Below are 22015 nucleotides of genomic sequence, written 5' to 3'. Positions count from 1 at the left end.
TACTTTGCTGAATTGATCTATTAGCCCTAAAGTGTGTGTGTGTAATCTTTAGTGTTTTCTATGTATAATATCATATCATCTGCAGACAGAGATAATTTTACTTCTTCATTTCCAATTTGTATATCTTTTATTTCTGAAGTTTTTTTTTTAAAATTCTTTTCCATGACTTTTTTAAAATTGAAGTATATTTGATTTACAATGTTGTATTATTTTCTGGTGTACAGAAAAGTGATTCATTTATATATATATACATATATTCTTTTTCATATTCTTTCCCTTTATGGCTTATTACAGGATATTGAATATAGTTCGCTTTGCTATACAATAGGACCTTGTTGTTTATCTATTCTGTATATAATAGTTTGCATTTGCTAGTTCCAAACTCCCAATCCAACCCCCTCCCCTTCCCCTCGGCAACCACAAGTCTGTTCTCTATGTCTGTGAGTCTGTTTCTATTTCGTAGATATGTTCATTTGTTTCATATTTTAGATTCCACATATAAGTGGTATCATATGATATTTGACTTTCTCTTTCTGACTTACTTCCCTTAGTATGATAATCTCTGGGTCCATCCATGTAGCTGCAAATGGCATTATTTCATTCTTTTTTATGGCTGAATAATATTCCATTGTGTATGGGGAGGGGCACATCTTCTTTATCCATTCATCTGTCAATGGATATTTAGGTTGTTTCCATATCTTGGCTATTGTAAATAGTGCTTCTGTGAACATAGGGGTGCACGTATATTTTCAAATTAGAGTTTTATCTGGATATATGCCCAGGAATGGGATTGCTGGGTCTTATGGCAACTCTATTTTTAGTTGTTTTCCTTTTCTTCTTCTTTCTTTCTCTCTCTCTTTCTCTTTCTTTCTTTCTTTCTTTCTTTCTTTCTTTCTTTCTTTCTTTCTTTCTTTCTTTCTTTCTTTCTTTCTTTCTCCCTCCCTCCCTCCTTCCCTCCCTCCCTCCCTCCCTTCCTTCCTTCCTTCCTTCCTTCCCTTTCTCTCTCTTTCTTTCTCTTTCCCTTCCTTCCTTCCTTCCTTCCTTCCTTCCTTCCTTCCTTCCTTCCTTCCTTCCTTCCTTCCTTCCTTTCTTCTTTTTTGGCTGCGCCACATGGCATACAGGATCTTAGTTCCCCAGCCAGGGATCGAACCTGTGCCCCCTGCATGCAAGCATGGAGACTTAACCAAGTACCTATTTTTAGTTTTTTGAGTAACCTCCAACTGTTCTCCATAGTGGCTGCACCAATTTACATTACCACCAACAGTATACGAGGATTTCCTTTTCTTCACACCCTCTCCAGCATTTATTATTTGTAGACTTTTTGATGATGGCTATTCTGACCAGTGTGAGGTGGTCTCTCACTGTAGTTTTGATTTGTATTTCTCTAATAATTGGTAATGTCGAGCATCTTTTCATATTCCTATTGGCCAACTGTATGCCTTCTTAGAAGAAATGTCTATTTAAGTCTTCTGCTCAGTTTTTGATGGGATTGTTTGTTTTTTGTTATTGAGTTGTATGAGCTGTTTGTATATTTGGGAAATTAAGCCCTTGTTGGTTGCATCATTTGCAAAATATTTTCTCCTAGTCCATATATTATCTTTTTGTTTTGTTTATGGTTTCCTTTGCTGTGTAAAATATTTGTGAAGTTTTATAGTACATCTTGAAATCAGGTAGAGTTAGTCCTCCAACTTAATTTTTCTCTTCAAAATTATTTTGACTCTTTAGGAACTTTGCATTTTCATACAAATTATAGAATCAGATTGTCAGTTTCTAACAAAAGTATCCCCTAGGCATTTGAATGTGATTCTGTTGAATCCATTAATCATTTCAAGAAGATTAACTTCTTATTGATACTGAGTTTTCCAGCCCATGAGCCTATTATATCTCTCCATTTATTTATTTTTTTATAAATTTATTTACTTATTGGCTGCGATGGATCTTCATGTTGTGCGCAGGCTTTCTCTAGTTGCCGAGAGTGGGGGCTACTCTTCGTTGTGGCCCATGGGCCTCTCAGTGCAGTTGGCTTTTGTTGTTGGGAAGCACAGGCTCTAGGCACATGGGTTTAGTAGTTGTGGCACATGAGCTCAATAGTTGTGGCTCATGGGCTCTAGAGCGCAGGCTCAATAGTTGTGGCACACAGGCTTAGTTGCTCTGCAGCATGTGGGATCTTCCTGGAGCAGTGATTGAACCCGGGTTCCCTGCACTGGCACGAAGATTCTTAACAACTGAGCCACCAGGGAAGTCCCTGTCCATTTATTTTAAAATATAATTGGCAGTATTTGTGGTTTTAAATGTATAGCTTGTACACATATTTTGTTAAGTTTATCAGTAAGTAATTTGTGTTATTAATAAGTAAATTCCTTTCTAATGTCTGTGCCTTTTATTTCTTTTTCTTGCCTATTTCACTTGTTAGGATAACCAATACAATATTGAATAGAAGTGGTGAGAGTGTGCATCCTTGCCATGTTCCTGGTCTGATGGGGGAAAACATTCAGTCTAATAATTAAATATGAGGTTAGCTGTAATTTTTGCATAAATGACCTATTGAGGTTAAAGAAGTCCCATTTTATTACTATTTTTTAATTTTATCATGCATGGATATTGAGTTCTGCAAATGCTTTTCCTACATCTATTGAGAGATTATATGAGTTTTCTCCTGAATTCTGCTAACATAGTGAATTAAATTGATTGACCTTTGAATGTTAAACCAACCTTGTATTTTTGGGCTAAACTTTACTTCCTCAAGCTATATTATATGTTGCTGAATTCTACCTGCTAATATTTTGTTAAGAAGTGTTTTATCCATGTTCATGAGAGATATTCTATAGTTTTATTTTCTTCTGATACTTTGGTATCAGGGTTATGCTGATGTCATAAAATGAGTTGGAAAATATTTCTGCTTCCTCTATTTTCTGAAAGAGTTTGTGTAGGGTTAGCATTTGTTCTTCCTTAATAGTTTGTTGAAGTCAAACCAGTGAGGTCATTTGTGCCAGGAGTTTCCTTTGCATAAATGTTTTAAACTAAGAATTCAATTTCTTTAATAGCTAAAAGGCTATTCAACTCATCAAATGTTTATTTCTTCTTGATTCAGTTTTGTTAATTTATCTGTTTTCTTCAAGAAGAAGAGTGTTCTTTTCATTCAGGTTGTTGAATTTATTAAGATAAATTTGTTCATAATTTTTCTTTTTCCTTTAAACATCTGTAGTGATTAATTTTTGTATTTGCTATTTCTTGATCAACCTAGCTAAAAGGTTTATAAATATTTTTAATCTTTTCAAAGAACCAGATTTTGGTATCTTCTAACAAAGATATTCTCCTAAATAATCACAATCCCATTATCTCACCCAGGAAATTTAACATTTATATGTTAATCTTGTCCATTATGCAGTACACATTAAAATTTTCATAGTTGTCCAAAAATGTCCTTTAAAGTTGTCTTTTACTCAATCAAAGATCCAAGATAAGACCATGCATTGTTGCTGCATGTGTCATCTCTTTAGTTACTTTTAATCTGTAATAGTCCTGTCTGCTTCTTTTCTTTGATAACATTGATATTTTTAAAGCGTCTAGCCAATTGTCTCTTAGAATATCTCACAACCTATTTTTGTCTGATTGCCTTTCAAAAGTAGACTCAGGCTAATCATTCTTGGCAAGAAATTTCATAAGTAATATTGTGTACTTCCCACTGTATCATGTTAGGAGGTACTTAATATCAATTCATTCCATTTTAGTCATGCTAAGTTTGATCACTTGATTAAGGTGATGGCCAAAAGATCTCTCCATTTTAATACCTTTTCCCCTTTGTGATTAATAAGTACTCTTAGGGGTGATACTTTGAGATCATATAAATGATGCCGAAAACTCAGCCTATGTGCACCAGTGCCAAGTTGAATCTCAGAGGCAGAGTTCTGGGCGAAGTAGAAAAGAATAGCTTTATTGCTTTGGTAGGTAGTCTGTCAAGGCAGGTTCATGCCCTGAAAAACTGTGTCCACCACCTGGGAGAATTTGATGAGGAGTTTTATAGCAATTGTTCAAGGGTAGGGTTGCTAATAAGGATTAGGGTGTGTGCAGGGCCTGCACTCCTTTAATCTGGTCTCAGGTAGTCTCTTGATGAGCTTCTCTGGTTCCTTTAATCTGGCCTCATGTGGTCTTCTCTAGCATACAGAATGCTAGCATCTTCCATTGGTTGGGTTTTAGTTCTGTAAATAGCTCAAAGATATTGTTATGTGTATATCTTGAGGTGGAACCACGACCCTGCCCCAAGGCTGCACTATTGTTTGTTGGATGTTTCTCCCTTATCTCTGCATCCCCTCCCTTCCCTGATAAGCAACTGTTCAAATCTGCCCTTTGGAACTCAGGGAAGGTCATGAAGGCGGAGGTGTATTCCCTATAAGACCCCGGGGACACAGAAAGCCTTCCATGTCCAGGACCCTCACAGGGTCCTGCTCAGTTTCATAAATATCATATTACCCAGCAAACTTTCATACAATGATTTCCAACTAAGTACTGTTACACTGGTGGTTACAAAATAGTATTTCTTAATTCTTTCCTTCATTCTACTTTCCTTTTTCATTCAACACATGTTTACTGTGTGTCTACCATATGCTAGGCACCATGGTAGGAATTGGGGATAGTGAGGTGACCAAAAGAAACACGTTTCCCATTCTCATCTATGAAAATAAATAAGGAAATGGCCTTTTCTTAGCACCCCACGAAGGAGCTACCTAAAGAACATGTCCTACTTGGACTCATCATCATCTTTGAATCAAGTAAAGGGCAATAGACACATCTGGGTTTTGGTGTTTTTTGTTGTTTGGTTTTGTTTTGTCTCTCTCTTTTTAAAAAAGATTTAATGTATAATTCATATACCATAAAATTTAGCCTTTTTAATAAAGTGAACAAGTCAGTGATTTTGACATATTTACAAGTTGTGCAGCAATCACCATTATCTAGTCAAGAACATTTTTATCACTCCTAAAAGGACCTTTGTACCCTTTAATAGTCATTCCCTATTTCCTCCTCCAATAGCCCCTGACAAGAATTAGTCTACTTTCTGTGTGTATAGCCCATTCTGGACATTTTATATGAATGGAATCATAGAATATGTAGTCTTTTATGTCTGGCTTCTTTCACTTAAGATAATGTTTTCAAGGTTCATCCATGTATCAGTAGTTCATTCCCTTTTATGTCTGAAAATATTCCATTTTATAACTATATCATATTTTGTTTATCCATTTATCACCCCATATGAGTTTATACAGCTCTTCCTAACCTTTTAAATGGCTGCATAATTCTCCACTGTGTAATGTGCTATACTTTATTCTAACCAGTCTCCTGTGGATGAACACTTAAGATAATAATATTTTGCTGTTATAAATAATGTTTATTTATAATGCTATTACAAACACTTATACATAATGAAGTACTTTGCATTTATTCTTCCTATTTTGAAAGTGTAGTTTCAGGTTAAATTCCTAGAATTAAGATTCTAGGGTTAAAACACGAACACATATGTACTTTTGATATGTGTTGCCAAATTCACTTCATAGAGTTTATACCATTATTTTATTCTCACCGGCAATGAATAAAGTGCCTGTTTCCCTATAGCCTCACCAGCAGAATGCACTGTATATTTTTTACCAAATTAAAAATTTTCTACCAATGTTATCAGTGAGAATTATATTTTTACTTTGCATTTATCTAATTTTGAATGAAGCTGAAGATTTTTTTCAAATGTTTAAGGACCATCCTAGACTTTCCAACTGTATGTGCCTGGCCCAGATGAGAAGAACCCTCTAGTCAATCCACAGAACCACATTAAATAATAAATCTTATTGTTTTTTTTTTTTTAATTTTTTGAGGGGTACACCAAGTTCAATCATCTGTTTTTATACACATATCCCCGTATTCCCTCCCTCCCTCAACTCCCCCCCCACCCTCCCTCAAATCCCCCCCACCCTCCCTGTCCCAGTCCTCTAAGGCATCTTCCATACTCGAGTTGGACTCCTTTTGTTATACAACTTCCCACTGGCTATCTATTTTACAGTTGGTACTATATATATATGTCTGTGCTACTCTTTCGCTTCATCTCAGCTTCCCCTTCACCCCCCGCCCCCCCCAAACCTCGAGTTCTCCAGTCCATTCTCTGCATCTGCATCCTTGTTCTTGTCACTGAGTTCATCAGTACCATTTTTAGATTCCGTATATGTGAGTTAGCATACAATATTTGTCTTTCTCTTTCTGACTTACTTCACTCTGTATGGCAGACTGTAGGTCTATCCACCTCATTACATATAGCTCCATCTCATCCCTTTTTATAGCTGAGTAATATTCCATTGTATATATATGCCACATCTTCTTTATCCATTCATTTGTTGATGGGCATTTCGGTTGCTTCCATGTCCTGGCTATTGTAAATAATGCTACAATAAACATTATGCTACATGTTTCTTTTGGGATTATGGTTTTCTTTGGGTATATGCCCAGTAGTGGGATTACTGGATCAATCTTATTGTTTTAAGCCACGAAGTTTTTGGTTGGTTGGTTAACCAGCAAAAACTAACTCATATAATCCTATTAACCAACACAAATCATATGACTGAGCCTAAATACAAGGGGCTGGAAAGTACAGTCTGCCTCTTGTGAAAAGACTGGCAAATTCACCTGGCAAAGGATATAGATACAGGGAGCAGTGAGTAATTGGTCCTGTAACTCAATCTACCACAGTATTTTTCTTTGCTCCTGTCTTTATCAAGTTTTGGCATTTATCAAGTTTGGCCTATTTTTTTGTCTACATTGAGGTCAATGTGAGTAAATTTTATCTTACTAACAATTATGTATTTTTAACTATACTCAAATGTGTTTGCATAGAATTGTGCAAAATAGTTTTTCATTACTTGTTTTGATATTCTCTGTATCAATGTTTATTTCCCATTTGTCTTTTCTTATTTTGTATATGAGTAGTTTCTCCCACTTGATCAGGTAAGCTAGTGGTTTTTCCATATTATTGACTTTCTCCAAAGAAACAGAAATTTTAATTTATTTATTATATAGTTTCTCTGTGTTGTACCTCAATAATATTTGCTTTTACATTTATTATGTCCTCCCTCTGATTTCATTTGATTTATTTTCTTTTTCTGGCTACTTGAGTTGAAAAATTAATTCATGTAAATATTTTCATTTTTATTGATATGAACATTTAAGGATATTTTCCTCTGACCACTGCCTTAGTTATGTCACTGAAATTCTGATATCGAGACATTATTGTTATTTTTTGACAAGTTCTGGGATTTGCATTTGTATTTTCATTTTCAGCAAAGAGTTGTTTGCTAGAGAGTTATAAAATATGTAGTTGGAAGAAGCTTTTTTAGAAAATATTTTACTATTGATTTTTAGTTTTCTTAAATTAGAATAAGAGAATCTTGTTTGTAATATATCTACTTTATAGTATTTGTTGAGGGTTTTTTTGCTCACTATGTGACTAATTTTCATAGATGCTTCATATGTAATTGAGAAGAGGTATATTTTCTATTTTCAGAGTGTAAAGTTTGATATATGCATTAGGGCTACTGTATTCATTATGTTGTTTAGGAGTTTTAAATTCTTACATCTCTTATTAAAATTGACATGTGTTGGATTAAGAATTATATGTTAGTGTGTTTTTGTCTGTTTCTCCTTATACCTCATATAGGTACTAATTTATGATGGTAAGTTATATTTTTTCTTTTTTTTTTAACCATGAAAATATTTATTTGTGATAATCATAAGGCAGTAAGACCAGAACAGACATGGCTCCTACAGCGCTGGGATGGGTTTTACACACCCACAACACACCCACAGTGCGCACAGTAGGTGAGGCTGGTAGAGCATGGGGCTAATGAAACCACCGCTGAAACCATGGAGACCCCCCTCCTTGCAGCTGGTAGTAAGCTACTTATGAAGTTGCTGTGTTATTCATAAAATTTATAACTTCATTGTGCATTGTAGTCTTTAGTAATTATTAAAGTTTCCTTCTTTGTCTCATTTAATGTTTTTTGGCATTAATTCTACCTTGTCTGAGATTAGGATCATAAACTTTACTTTCTTATTGTTTGTGTTTGCCTGGTATATATTTGCCCATCCCTTTATGTTTAGGCTTTCTGGTTCACTTAATTTTAGATACATATCTTAAATAAAGCATAGATTGACTTTTGTCCTGAAATCGGAAAATCTTTTTCTTTTAATAGGTGAATCAAGCCCATTTACATTTGTTGATATGACCTATGTATTTGATCTCAATGGAAATAATACAAAGTATATTTTCTGGCTATAGTGGAAATAGCCCGTGGATCAAAGAGAAAGTCACAAGGGAAATTAGGAATATTTTTAGTTGACTGAAACTGAAAACAGAGCATATCAGAATTTGTTGGATGCAGGGAAATTTGAGAAACAACTGTTTCTTTTAGAAAATATGAAATATCTCAGATCAGTAATCTAAGCTTTCACTTTAAGAAAACAAGAGCAAATAATGCAAATGATGCAACCAACAAGGGGTTAATATCCAAAATATACAAACAGCTCATATAATTCAATATCAAAAAACCAAAGAACCCAATCAAAAAATGGGCAGAAGATCTAAAGACATTTTTCCAAAGAAGACATAGTAGCAGGCTAGCAGGTGCATGAAAAGATGCTCAATATTGCTAGTTATTAGAGAAATGCAAATCAAAACTATAGTGAGGGGACTTCCATGGTGGCACAGTGGATAAGATTCCACACTCTCAATGCAGGGGTCTGGGTTCAACCCTTAGCCAGGGAACTAGATCCCACATGCATACCTCAACTAAGGAGCCTGCCTGCTGCAACTAAGACCTGGAGCAACCAAATAATAAATAAAAATAAAGAAAAAAACTATAGTGAGGTGTCACATCACACTGATCAAAATGTCTATCATCAAAAAGTCTACAAATAACAAATGTTCGAGAGGATGTAGAGAAAAGGGAACCCTCTTATACTGTTGGTGGGAATGTAAAATGGTGCAACTGCTATGGAAAACAGTAAAAAACTAAAAATAAAACTACTGTATGACCTAGAAATTACACTCCTGGGTATAAACCAGGAAGAAATAAAAACACGAATTTGAAAAGATACATGCATCCCTATGTTCATAGCAGCACTATTTATAATACCCAGGACATGAAAGTAACTCAAGTGCTCATCAACAGATGATTGGATTAAGAAGATGTGGTGAGTAATGGAATATTACTCAACCATAAAAAAGAATTAAATGCTGCCACTTGCAGCAATGTGGATGGACCTAGAGAATATTATGTTTAGCGAAATAAGTTAGAGAAAGACAAATACTGTATGATATCACTTATAAGTGGAATCTCAAAAAATAATACAAACGAATGTATATGCAAAACAGAAACAGACTCATGGATTTAGAAAACAAACTTCTGGTTACCAAAGGGGAAAAAGAAGAGGGGAGGGACAGACTAGGAATATGGGACTAACAGATATAAACTACTATATATATAAAATAGATTAAGCAACAAGGCTATACTGTATAGCACAGAAAATTATAACCATTCTCTTAAAATAAACTATAATGTAGTATAATGTGCAAAAATAATAAATCACTATGCTGTCACCTGAAACTAACAAAATATTGTAAATCAACTAAACTTCAAATAAAAAAGAAACTAAGAGCAAATTAAACTGAAAGCAAGCAGAAAGAAGAAAATAATAAAGGTAAGAGCAGAAATCAGTGAAACTGAAAGCAGAAAAACAATTTAAAAAAAAATGAATAGAGCCAAAAGCTGGTTCTTTGAAAAGTTCAGTACAGTGATATCTTCAATTGATCAAAATAAATGAACGAAAGAGAAGATACTAATTGCCAACATTATGGATGTAAGAGAGGATGTAACTACCTATACTACAGGCATAAAAAAATAAGGCAATGTTATGACCAATGTATTTTCAACAAATTTAACAACAAAAGTAAAATGGACCAATTCCTTGAAAAACGCAAACTAACAAAGCTTACTAAATAATAGGTTACCTGAATAGCCCTATATCTATTTTAAAATTTGAATTTCTAGATAAAAACTTTGCCATGAAGAGGACTCCAGATCCAGAGGGCTTCACTAGTGAATTCTACCAAATGTTTAAGGAAGTTATAATACCAACTCTGTACAAATTCTTTCATAATATAGAAGAAGAGGGAGCGCTTTCCAATTAATTTTATGAGGTCAACATTACTATAGTACCAAAACCAGAAAAAAGATGTGTCTTATCTCTTCAGGCTGCTATAACAAAATACCATAAACTGGGTGGTTTAGTAACAACAGAATTTTTTTTTTTTTTTTTTTTTGGCCAGGTGGCATGGCTTGTGGGATCTTAGTTCCCCTACAAGGGATTGAACCCGGCATGCAGTTAAAGGGACAGAGTCCTAAGCACTGGACCGCCAGGAAATTCCCCCAACAACAGAAATTTATTTCTCAGAGTTCTGGAGGTTGGGAAGTCCAAGACCAAGGCTCTGGCAGATTCAATGTCTGGTGAAGGCCTGCTTTCTGGTTCATAGGTGAAAGGGACTAGGGAGTTCTGGGACGGGGGTCTCTTTTATAAGAACACTAATCCCGTTCATGAGGGGGTCTACCCTCATGATTTAAGCACTTCCCACAGGCCCCCTCTCCTACTACCATGACACTGAACATTAGCTTTCAACATATGAATGGGGGGGTGGGGACACACAAATGTTCTATCTATAGCAAGATGTCAAGAGGAAACAAAGCTATAAGCCAATAACATTTATGAACATAAACATAAAAATATTTAACGAAACATTAGGAAATAAAAACCAGCAATATGTAAAAAGTAAAATACATCAAAGCCAAGTGAGATTTCGCCTAGAAATGCAAGGTTGATTCAATATTTGAAAATCAGTGTAATTCACCTTTTTAACAGGTGATTTAAAAAAAACCTGATCACCTCAATAAAAGCAGGAAAAACTTGACAAATTCCACATTTATGATTTTTTTAAGCTGTAAGCAAACTAGGAATAGAAGGAAACTTCCTTAAACTGATAAAAAGGCATTTATGAAAAATCTAGAGTTAACATCATGGTGAAAGACTGAGTGCTTTTCCTCTAAGATCAGGAATAAAACAAGAATGTACACTCTTGCCACTCCTATTCAACATTGTGTTGGAGGTCATCTCTTGCCACTCCTATTCAACATTGTATTGGAGGTCATAGGCTTGCAGTAAGGCAAGAAAAAGAAATAAAAGGCATACAGATTGGACAGGAAAAAAAGAAACAAAACTCTGTCTTTATTTACAGATACATGGTTATCTATGTTTAAAATCAAAAATATCTACAAAAAAAGGAAAACAGAATAATTAGTGAGTTTAGCAAGATTACAGGATATAAGGTTAGTAAACAAAAGTTATTGTATTTCTATATGCTAGCAATGAACAACTGCAAATTAAAATGTAGACAGCATAAAAAGTGTGAAATACTTAGGAGCAAGTCTGATAAAATGTATGCAAAAACTGTATACTAAAAGTGGCAAAATATTAATGAAAGAACTGTTGAAACCTAAATAAGTAGTGAGATATTCATGGTCAAAAGACTCAAAATTGGTGATATGTCAATTTTCCCCAAATTGATTTATAGATGCAACATAATCCTAATCATTTTTTGAGAATTTGACATGCTAAAACTAAAATTTGAAAAATGTATATAGAAATCAAAGGACCTGGAATATCAAAATTAAATTTGATATTGAACAGTTGGAGAACTCACACTACTTGATTTTAAGACATTAGAAAGCTATAATAATCAAGACTATAATATTTATATAATGATAGACATATACATCAATGTTTCAGAATAGAAAGTTAGAATTAGACCTACACATAGATGGTCAATTGATTTTTCCACAAAGACGTCAAGATAATTCAGTGGTTATAGATAGTATTTTCAACAAATGATCCTGTAATAACTAGATATACATATGCAAGAAAACTTTAACCGTTTCCTCATACTATATATAAAAATTTACTTAAAATAGATTATAGATCTAAATGTAAATTCTGAAACGATGAAACTTCTAAGAGAAAAACTTATATCCCTGGTTTAAGCAAAGATTTCTTGGATCACACAAAGAACCAGAAAAGAAAAAAAATCGATAAATTATACTACATTAAATTAAAAACTTCTCTTCAAAAGACATGATTAAGTGAAAAGACAGGCCACAGATTAGCAGACAATATTTACAAAACACATATCTGATAAAAAACTTGTATCCAGAATTTACGAAGGACTCTCAAAACTCAATAATAAGAAAATAAACAAACAATAAAAATGTGCAAAATATTGTGACATTTAGTTTAACTTTTCCTTTGGTAATACACTCTAGCTTTATAAAGGGGCCTGCTGTCAGTCTTCCCACCTCACAATTGCCCTAAGCATTGTCTTTTATCCCTCCTAGAGTCTCCTTAAAACTAACAGGTTAACAGGTGTTACTGGTTGAATTTTGTCCCCCTAAAAGATGTCAAAGTCCTAACCTCCAGTACCTGTGAATGTGTTCTTATTTGGAAATAGAGTCTTAGCTGATGATCAAGTTAAGATGAGATTATTAGGGTGGGCCCTATTTCATTATGACTGGTATTCTTATAAGAAAAGGAAATTTGGACACAGAGGCAGACACATGGAGGGAAGACAATGCGAAAACACAGGGAGAACAGCATCTACTAGCCAAGTTACGCCTAAGGCTACAAGAAGTTAGGAGAAAGGAATGGAAGAGATTTTCCCTCAGCCCTCAGAATAAACTAACCTGATTTCAGACTTCTAGCCTTTAAAGTGTGAGACAATAAATTTCTGTTGTTTAAGCTCTTCAGTTTGTGATACTTTTGTTATAGCAGCTCCAGGAAAGTTACACCCCAGAGATCAGTGGATGCCCCCCAGAGCAGCTGGCATCAGGACTCATTTTCCCTCATTTTTGGTCTCTGTAGATTTCCCTTACCTTCTTACCAGTGCAACTCTGAATCCCAAAATATATTTTAAAAAATATTTTATCCATCAACTTATTTGTTTTGTTTTGGAAGGATTTTTAAGGAAATCTAGTTTTCATTTTGTTGGAAGTGAAAGTCTACTTGACTCTTCTAGAGTTAACTTTCTGAAAATGGAGTTTGGTTTCTCAAAGGTACTTATTACTTTCCAAATCTAATGTATTATTTATTTTGCACCTTCACTATGCCTAATATCCTGCTATACTCTGTATAAGGTATTTTGTTTCTCTCACTAAATTGCTAGTTCCTTGAGGGCTGAGATGATGTCTTACCTCATATACTCAGCATATGGAAAAATACCTCACATATAATGAGTTTTTAATAAGTGTGGTTATTAAACTGAATATACTTGTATAGTGGTCACATGTGTAGGTGCTTGGAGTGATGACTTTAAGTCTAAATTCAAAGTTTTTAATCTTAACCCACAAATGTCTGTGTTACTCAAGGTTATGTTCACCTAAGAGGGATTTTCTTTTCTTTCTGATTAATATAACTAAATCTAAATCTCAGAAAACCTGTTGGTTTATAGCCTTCCAAGTTTCCTATGTTAAAGTATTAAATGACTTATTAATAAATATTATTCCTAATTATTACAACCATGTGAAGTAATTATTATTATACCCATTTTACAAATGAGGAAATGAGGATTAGAAAGGTTAAGTGCCTATTCCAAGGTGAGCTACATATTAAGTACCAGAATTAGAAATAAAGTTTATTTAGCCCTAAAGACATTCATTCATTATCCTCTACTACTTATTATGGATCCCATTATGTAATGATTATGAAACTCCTAGGTGTTTTTCTATTCCCATTTGAATCAGAATATCATAGTCACTTGTTCTAAAATAATGAGAGATATACCTTTCAAAATACCTATGTATGTATGTTTTTTATATTTTCTGTCCATGCAGTCACTTTCCACTCTTCACCTGATATATTTGTTAGATATGGACACCCTCAGAGAGTACATGCTAGAAGAAGTCAATTATTTTGAGGTGGCTTTTCCTTTTTCTTCTCAATAAAGGAAATTTTCCACTATAGGATATTTAAATCAATATCATAAGTCTGGTGAGATTTTGGGAAATAAGTTTGCTCTTTTGGTGCAATCTATATCACATACTACCATGTGCTTGCCTATACCTTGCTTGCTTTCCAGTTGTTATATGTATGCCACATGAAAACTTTGTTTACCCAAATAGCTTTTTAAGTTCCTTGGGGTCAAGAATGGATTCTCTGTTACTTTATATTCCCCATAATAATAGTTCCCATTTATTAAATGCTTGCTGAGTACCAGGAAATTTACACACACTTCATTTATTATTTATAATAACATGACAAATTAGGTATTATTACCCCCATTTTGCAGATGTGGAAAGCTTTGGATATAATTAGTCCCAAAGTTGTAAACCTATTAAGTGACTATAATGATAGGTCCTTAATATGTGATTGTTGAGTTGACTGATTTGTGGTAATGTCTCTGAAAGTTCTTTCCATCTGGCTATAATGAAGTAATAAAAGAAATGGGTTTATATCCTTATGCTATAAATTACCAGCCTGTGACATGGGCAAATTACCCAAATCATTAAATCTCAGTTTCCCGATTTGTACAAATGGGAGAATAAAGCCCAATCCATAAGGGGGTTATGGATATTAAATTAAGTAATACAGAGATAATACAATATAGATATTGATTTATTAACTTGCTTGATTTTGTGTTTCTTTTCTCTCTTCTTTTACTGAAATGTAAGTTGAATTAATATATGTATAAATTAAGAAGTACCAAAAAGAGACAATTATTAAAGTATCTCCTATTTTCTTTGTGTACACATGATTTAACAGCCTACTAGATGATGACAAAATTCAATATATTTAGTACTTTTTATATGCTAACATGTTCATAACTATATTAAAATATCTTCAGAGAACCCTCTCAGATCAATTACTATCACACTTCCTAAACAGAGACTCACTTGCTTTTTAGCATTTCATATCCCTTTCCTAAATATTTAGGATTTTATTTCCAACAATATTGGATAAGAAACCACTAATCCTTTATTCTAATGGAAAAGAATTTAAATATTTTTTCCTATCACTCCTTTTCCCCAAATTAATGGAAGATTTTCGTGAGAGACAATTTTTCTGTTGGTTGATTTAATATCATTGTTGTTCTTTAACTTGAATTTTATATCTGAATTTTATGTTTTGATCTGATTTCTCTTTAGTCTGTTCTGTTGCTAAGTAAAGAGAAACCTCACAATTTCTACACAGAGTTCTATTGTGTAAATTCTATATACTTAAATTCAAAATGATGATATAAAATATTACTTTACTGTAGAAATGTTAAATAATCTTACATTGATCCTAAATATAATCTCTTTGTTCATAGAAGACAAAATGTGCTACTGAAAATTCCTAGATCTTTACCTTGATAATTCAAGACAGAACACTTCCCTTAGAGAGGACTGATTTTTACAATTCTTTTATATTGCTAAGCCTCACACTTTATTTGCTGATTTTAGGGTATGGTGCATGATCTTTCAATAGGATCTGATGAACTAAAAGGTACTTTGGATTACATTTCTGAGAAAAGTTTAAAAATTAGAATATTAATAAATTAGTATGTGTTGTATGTTTTATAGATATTAGTCATATGTTTGAAGAACTGTGCATTTTAAATCTTTAAAACAAAATAAATAAGCCTTTTTAAAGAAATGAAAGCAATCATTTATCTTCAGCTGATGTTATTATGTACAATTCTCTTTTATATTGCTGCATTAATATTTCCCCATGACATTTGTGATGTCCCTCTGGATGCAAAAAACATATATATATATATTCCTTCTTTTAACTGTCTTTGTATAAAGTTATCTGCTTTTCCATTAGGTACATGGTGTATTTAAACAACTGTAGGCAACTTATACTACCTCAGGGCCATTTTGATTACTCTTAAGCAAATTAGCCAGCATTCAGTCAGTTCGGTACTCTCTCCCATGTGGCCCTACTCCGGCTGCACATTAAACAGCCCCTCAGTCTAGTCCAGACGTCCAACTGTATCCACTCACCCTTTCAGAATGGTGTTGAACTTGCTATTTTTGGACAGAATATGTACATTTTGTATTTAAGTAAAACATATATGTAATTTAAAAATATGACTATAAATGATAAGTGGTTATTTTCTAGCTGTGTTTTAAAAGCATTATCCAAGTGAAAAAGTAGAAAACTTCACTGGAAACTGTAAAATTATCCATACCAAGAGCATTAATTTGTTTATATTTCCCATGGTTGTGTAATGGGAAAAAAAAATATTTTTTTTGGTCTTGTTTGCCCTGCTTTCGAATTATAGGGCAAATATCTTTTACTGGTCTTGCTTTGTCCTTGCTTTGGGATTATTTAGCAGATTGTCCCTTATGTAATTGATATTAAATTAACCCACAGGCATGGCTATCTAAAACTTGAAATGTCCATTCTTCCTCTTATCACTATCACAATTCTGTTTCTAATATTTCAAATTTGATTACATTAATTGTGGATGTTAAGTGGCTTTCATATATATATTTGCCTCATGATAAAAATTTGAAATAGTAACCTAGGTAGAACTAGGACCTACATCAGTGATTTCAGTTCTAAGATTTTAATTTATATCCTTCCCTGGATCTCACCTATATCTAAAAAATTATCAGCCTATATTTCTGTAGCAGAACATAATTTAACATCTTAAAAATAGCAATATGAAGTGAAGTGGTAGTATTTGTTCAAAATATCTATTTACTCAGTACTGAACGTTAGTAAGAAATACCTAAATACACATATACATACATAAAAATACTCATATAGAACAGGACCACAAAGTATTATTTGGATAACCTGCATAACCAACTATATGCTTATAGATAAGCATAGAGAACGTTAGTCTATATGCCAAGTGCAAATTTTAATTATAAAATAATAATCACTATAATTAAAATATATAATTTACCTGTAGGAGTAATTTATTTTAAAAAAATTGCTTTGGATTTGATATCATAGTCCTCTCTTCATATTTTCCTACAAGTATCAACATTTTAACTTTTTATTAGTTAAAACAATTAGCCTTATCTTACTATGGCAAATTAAAATATATTAAATTATTTTGCAAAGACCAGAAATTAAATTTAATATTTTCTAGATCTTGATTCTAAACTGATAATCTTAGCATATGTTATGTCAAAATATTAAATGTGTTTTAAGATTCCAACTAATCTATATTCAAAATCATAAATACACACTTGCTACAACCTAATGTCCACACTTTTTTCACTTAACTTTATTTTAAATAAAATACAGACAATGCTTTTTCACTCATAAGCCTATGATACATTTTAATTAATGGGAACAATTACTTTTTAGCATCACAAAACATGGTTTTTAAAGTTGAAGTAATGTTTGTGAAAAAAGAAGTAGATGGTTGAGGCAGCAGAAATAGAGGAGAATTGGAAACCTTTTTCTACATGCTATTTTTGTTCATCACTTATAATGTAGAGACAAAAAAGTAAAAGAAGTAGGAAAAAAAAAAGAAAGCGAAAGATGGGGACAGCCAAAAATATAGGTGAGAGTGTAGTTAAGTTTTTTTTAACTAATATGTTTTAATTATATTTTACTTAACATTGAAAAAGATATTCTGGACTTAGTTCCTTTTATATATCATGATGAGTATTACATAATATTTACATAATATTGTCTTTCACAGTTAAAAAATCATACCACAGTACACACTATTGCTTATTTCAATACTGAGATAGGGAATATTGTACTATTAATCATCATCAAATGCTGTTCAACTTAATAATTTGATCCCATTTATTCTTCTGATATATAAGGCTTTAAAAATTTCATCTTGAATCATCAACTGTAATAACTGATTTGCAAATTAATTATTCTAGGCCTTCCAAATATTAACGTTCATTCACATCTGCTCTGAACTTGGACAAAAGAAGAAATGCATGTTTCTTTTTAAATGGCGTGTGTAAGTCTAGTCTGAAGTTCTTGAATTAGCAGAATGGGCATTAGAATGCTGCTGCATCATTGAGGACAGTCACTTCTTAGTAAAAATATCTGAAGGAGAAAATTTTGGAACAAGAACAATTTGGGCCCAAATGGCTTTTACAATAGTTCCAAAATGTAAAAGAAGATACTGTTACATTAGCGGTATACAGAATAGTCAAATTATAGAATAATTATGCCTAAAGAACAGTGAGTTATTTTTTACTTTAGGACATCATGTTTCTAAGGCATACATTTGAAACTCAGGACAGATTTCTTTATCAGCAACTTGTGCAAACTGTACACTTAGAAGAAACAAGGGAGTGGACTGTAAAACAATTGTGATAATTTAGTTGCATTTCTAAACTAAAAATTTAACATTAAAAGATGTTGTCAGTTTTGCTTTATATGTGAACTTTCACTATTCTTATAACTAATCTGAAAAACTAAGGCATATAACTAAAATAAAATTAGTCAGTGTGATACTGCTTTATATGGTCAAGATAAAGCATCAGGTTTTTTCTAAGTAACCACTGTACTGATGAAATATAAAGGAAAGCAGAGGCTTCCACCTCCAAACATTTCAATGGAGTTTTCTTTTTTAGCTTTTCACCTATCAATTCCAGAAACTGTCCATTATTTTCATGTTAAAAGATAATTAATATCACTTTAATTATACCAATTGAATGCATTTGAAGTCCTGGTAAATTATTGCTTCTTTCATAGTATAGGTTATATGTAGGATTTCTTCTTAGTGCTCAAAAGAAATGACGGGTAGTTTGGATAAGGATTGGTGGTTTTTTTACTTCCTCCCCAAAAGAGCTGATGTTTTTGGCTGACTGGTTTTTGGGGGGGGAGGGGAGAGGGGAGGGAAGAGAAAAAGGCTGTATGTAGAATTATTGAATAGGCCTACACTAAAATTCTTCCTTGACCAATGGGGACTGGGGGAGAGGAGAAGTGAGGTGGAACACTTTAAATATAATATCTGTGTAGTTTTAAAAAATGTACAAACTCCTCCAGTCCCCCGTCCCCCTCTTCGTGTGTGCTGGTACCTCTGGACGGTCCAGAAGCCATTTTAGAACTCGAGAAGGAGTTCCACTTGTGCTTTTGCAGGTGCTGTGGTGGCAAGGATAACCTCTGCTCACTTGCCGGGTGTGTTACCATGATGTTATTTAATGTCTTTGAGTATTAAAGACAGCACAGAAAATTCCAAACCCACATCCTAACACCTGAAGCTCGCACAAGGTTTCTATAGCAGATGGCAAAACATTTCACTGGAACCTTGATTTATCAAGCGAATATCCAGATCTGGGGAGATTTTATTCTTTCCAGGCACTGCTGAAGATCCATACTCGACTTTCGGATCTATTCCGGGTTGAAAAAACAAGACCACTTCTAGGTGTTTTGCGCGCCCCAGCCCCACCCAAAGTCCCGACGGGCCTGCAATTTTCAGTGTTTCAAGCTAAGGGTCTTTCCGAATGAATGTGCATTTTCAGTCCTGGACGTCTAGTAATTTGCGGGGGAAAGGCAACACCATAGGACTTTCCGGACAGTCGAAGCGGGTGAAAAGCCTGAGAGGCGTTTGCCTCCTCGCAGTTGGACGCGAGGCTCGGAGCCCGGCTGTCCTCAGCTGTCACGGGGGGAGGAGGAGGGAGTGCTGGCATTGGCTTCGGGCATGGAGTTGCTCCAGCCGCCGCGCCAGGTCCCGCCGCCAGCTCACCTCTGCAGAGAGCTAGGCACTCACCGGCCCGCCTGCCCCTGCTCCCACGTCGCCCTTGGGCCCCAGTCCTCAGGCACAGGTCGCCGGAACCATCCAGCGGGATGGCCGCCGCCTCCTCGGGGACCGCTGCCTGAGGGCCAGGGCCGGGGAACCCTGGCTGCCCCGGCATCCCGTAGCGCCCGGGGCGCTGCGGCTGCAGCAGTGCGGCACCGGGGCCCGCTCCCCCTCCCCGCCCCCGCTCCCGCCTCCTGCCTGCTGCGCGGCGCGCCCGCTTGCCCCAGCCGGCTGGCGCAGCAGCGCACACACTCACTCCGAGGGCGCCTCCAAGGTTACCCGCGGGGTGGGGGCTGGGGCAGGCTCCGGCCACTGGCCTCCTCCGCTGCTCTGCTATCGCCGCGGCCCTTCCGCCGCTCCGGGGCGACCGGGTTCCAAACCCCAAAGTAGAAGAGACTCCAAAGTCCGGGGAGGGAAGTCGAGCTGGGAGCAGACAAGCGTCCGGGCGGGGGGCGGCCTTAGTTGGCTCTGGGTGCCGGGAGAGTCGGGTCAGGCGAGGTCGCGGCAAGAGGGGGCTGTGGCTCCGGCGGGCGCGCTCTGGGCCGCGCTGGCTGGGCCGGGGGCAGTGCGCAGGGGCTGCAGGCAGCACCGAGGCGTCCGAGGCGCCCCGGGCCCGCTGGGGGGCAGAGACAAGCGGGCGGCCAAACCTGCCGAGGAGACTAACTAAATAAAAGGAGACTGTTATTTAAGGCGCGGAAATTTGAAATATTTGGACAGGAAGAGAAAAGAAAAGAAACCTTAGCGAGGGAGGGGAAAAAAAAAAAACACAACGCAAGCTAACGGTTTTGAAACTCCCCCACCCCCACCTCGGGCTTTTCTGCGCGCCCTGAGGGAGCTCTGGGCTCCGGCTTCCTCACTAGGGATCCGGGAGCTGCGGTTGGAGTCTGGAGAATTTCGAAGGGACAGAAAGGATGACTTCGCAGCCCCTCCATAGAGGGCTTGGGTTTGCTTTGGGCAGAGCTTTACCCGGGTCTTAGGCTGGAAGATTGTCTCCAGTCTCTCATTAGATCCCTACATGGATCTGATTTTTTGGAATTGTGGTGTAAAATCAAAGCAGTCTCTAGAGACCAAGTGACAGGCTTTCCCCCTCCACCCGCCCCCCGCTCCCCGCCTTTTGATGAAGGTCGCTTAGGGCAGTCAGGAAGGCTGCGAGTGCGACCCTTTCTCGCTCCAGCACTGTGCTCTACCAGCGCTTCAGGACTATTACTTCTACCCCCGGCAAAAGCCGAAAGCACCTTTTTGGGAACTGAGATTTCGAAACTAGTCCGGGGCCACGGATTCCACAACGTTTGTTTGACCAACATGATCAGGGATATTTATAATATTACCAACTGAAATGCTTTCCTGGGACAGAATTGTTTTATCCATTTATTAGTCATCCAGCGTGGTGTGTGTGTAGGAGCTCATCACACCCTTAGGAGATGCATATTGTTTACCAGAATACTATTGATTCACTACCGAAACATGGTAAAATGCAGTTTGCTTAGTGACTTGGAGACCAGGACGTGGACTGAGGTCCTGTTGGTGCTCCTGCCACCCCACACCCACCCCCCGGCCCTGCTTTTCCCCAGGTGTAATCCAGGGGATTCAGCTAAGTGGGCAAAGGCTCAGCCTGAGTTTCCCGAAGTGGATGCGGGCGCAGTGAATAACTGAATTTGGGAGCGCATCTCTACTTACTGTCCTCCATTCTTTCTATGGCATCGTCCCCTGGGGCTCTGGTCATTCTATTAATTAGCACTTGCCTCTCTACTCTGCAGCTGAAAAAGTTCAGATCCTTCCCTGTCTCAGATCGTTGTAAACTAGACCCCGTTACACTCTGCAGCACCGTTTCTTCCATCCTATACATTTCGGTATAGTTGTCTTACTGAATATTGTCGAGGTTTTTGAGAGATTGAATAATGGTTTTTCATATTTCCTAAAGGAGACCACACAACTCATATCTAAAATACTTAGATTTGCAAAGCTGTTTCCTGTGAAGAGCCTAAGAAATGTGGCGATGATTTAATGCCTAGGCAAGTTTAAGGCTGATGAAGAGAGACAGAGCTCCCTCTCCTCTTTTCGTGCTCCGACTACCTGAGAATAAAGCAACTGCAGAGTACCTCTTTTTAACTTTATGAACGCCCTGTATTTGAAATATCTAAAAAGCAATCTTAGTGCTTATACCTGGTG

General features: G+C 36.0%; 1 protein-coding gene across 1 annotated transcript in view; it reads right to left on the bottom strand.

Moving 5' to 3' along the window:
• Window positions 1–21150, bottom strand: part of LOC130858313 (protein capicua homolog) — a 32468-nt gene extending 11318 nt beyond the window's left edge. The window contains exons 1-3 of the mRNA XM_057744632.1: window positions 20862–21150; window positions 20653–20730; window positions 20103–20509 (exon numbers count right to left, since the gene is read on the bottom strand). Coding sequence (XP_057600615.1) covers window positions 20103–20509; window positions 20653–20730; window positions 20862–21150 — 774 coding nt within the window. The remainder of the gene's footprint in view (window positions 1–20102; window positions 20510–20652; window positions 20731–20861) is intronic.
• Between the last annotated feature and the right edge of the window lie 865 nt (window positions 21151–22015).

This window comes from Hippopotamus amphibius, chromosome 1, assembly GCF_030028045.1.
Source record: "Hippopotamus amphibius kiboko isolate mHipAmp2 chromosome 1, mHipAmp2.hap2, whole genome shotgun sequence".
Taxonomy (NCBI): domain Eukaryota; kingdom Metazoa; phylum Chordata; class Mammalia; order Artiodactyla; family Hippopotamidae; genus Hippopotamus; species Hippopotamus amphibius.
This window is presented reverse-complemented; position numbering and strand designations above follow the sequence as displayed.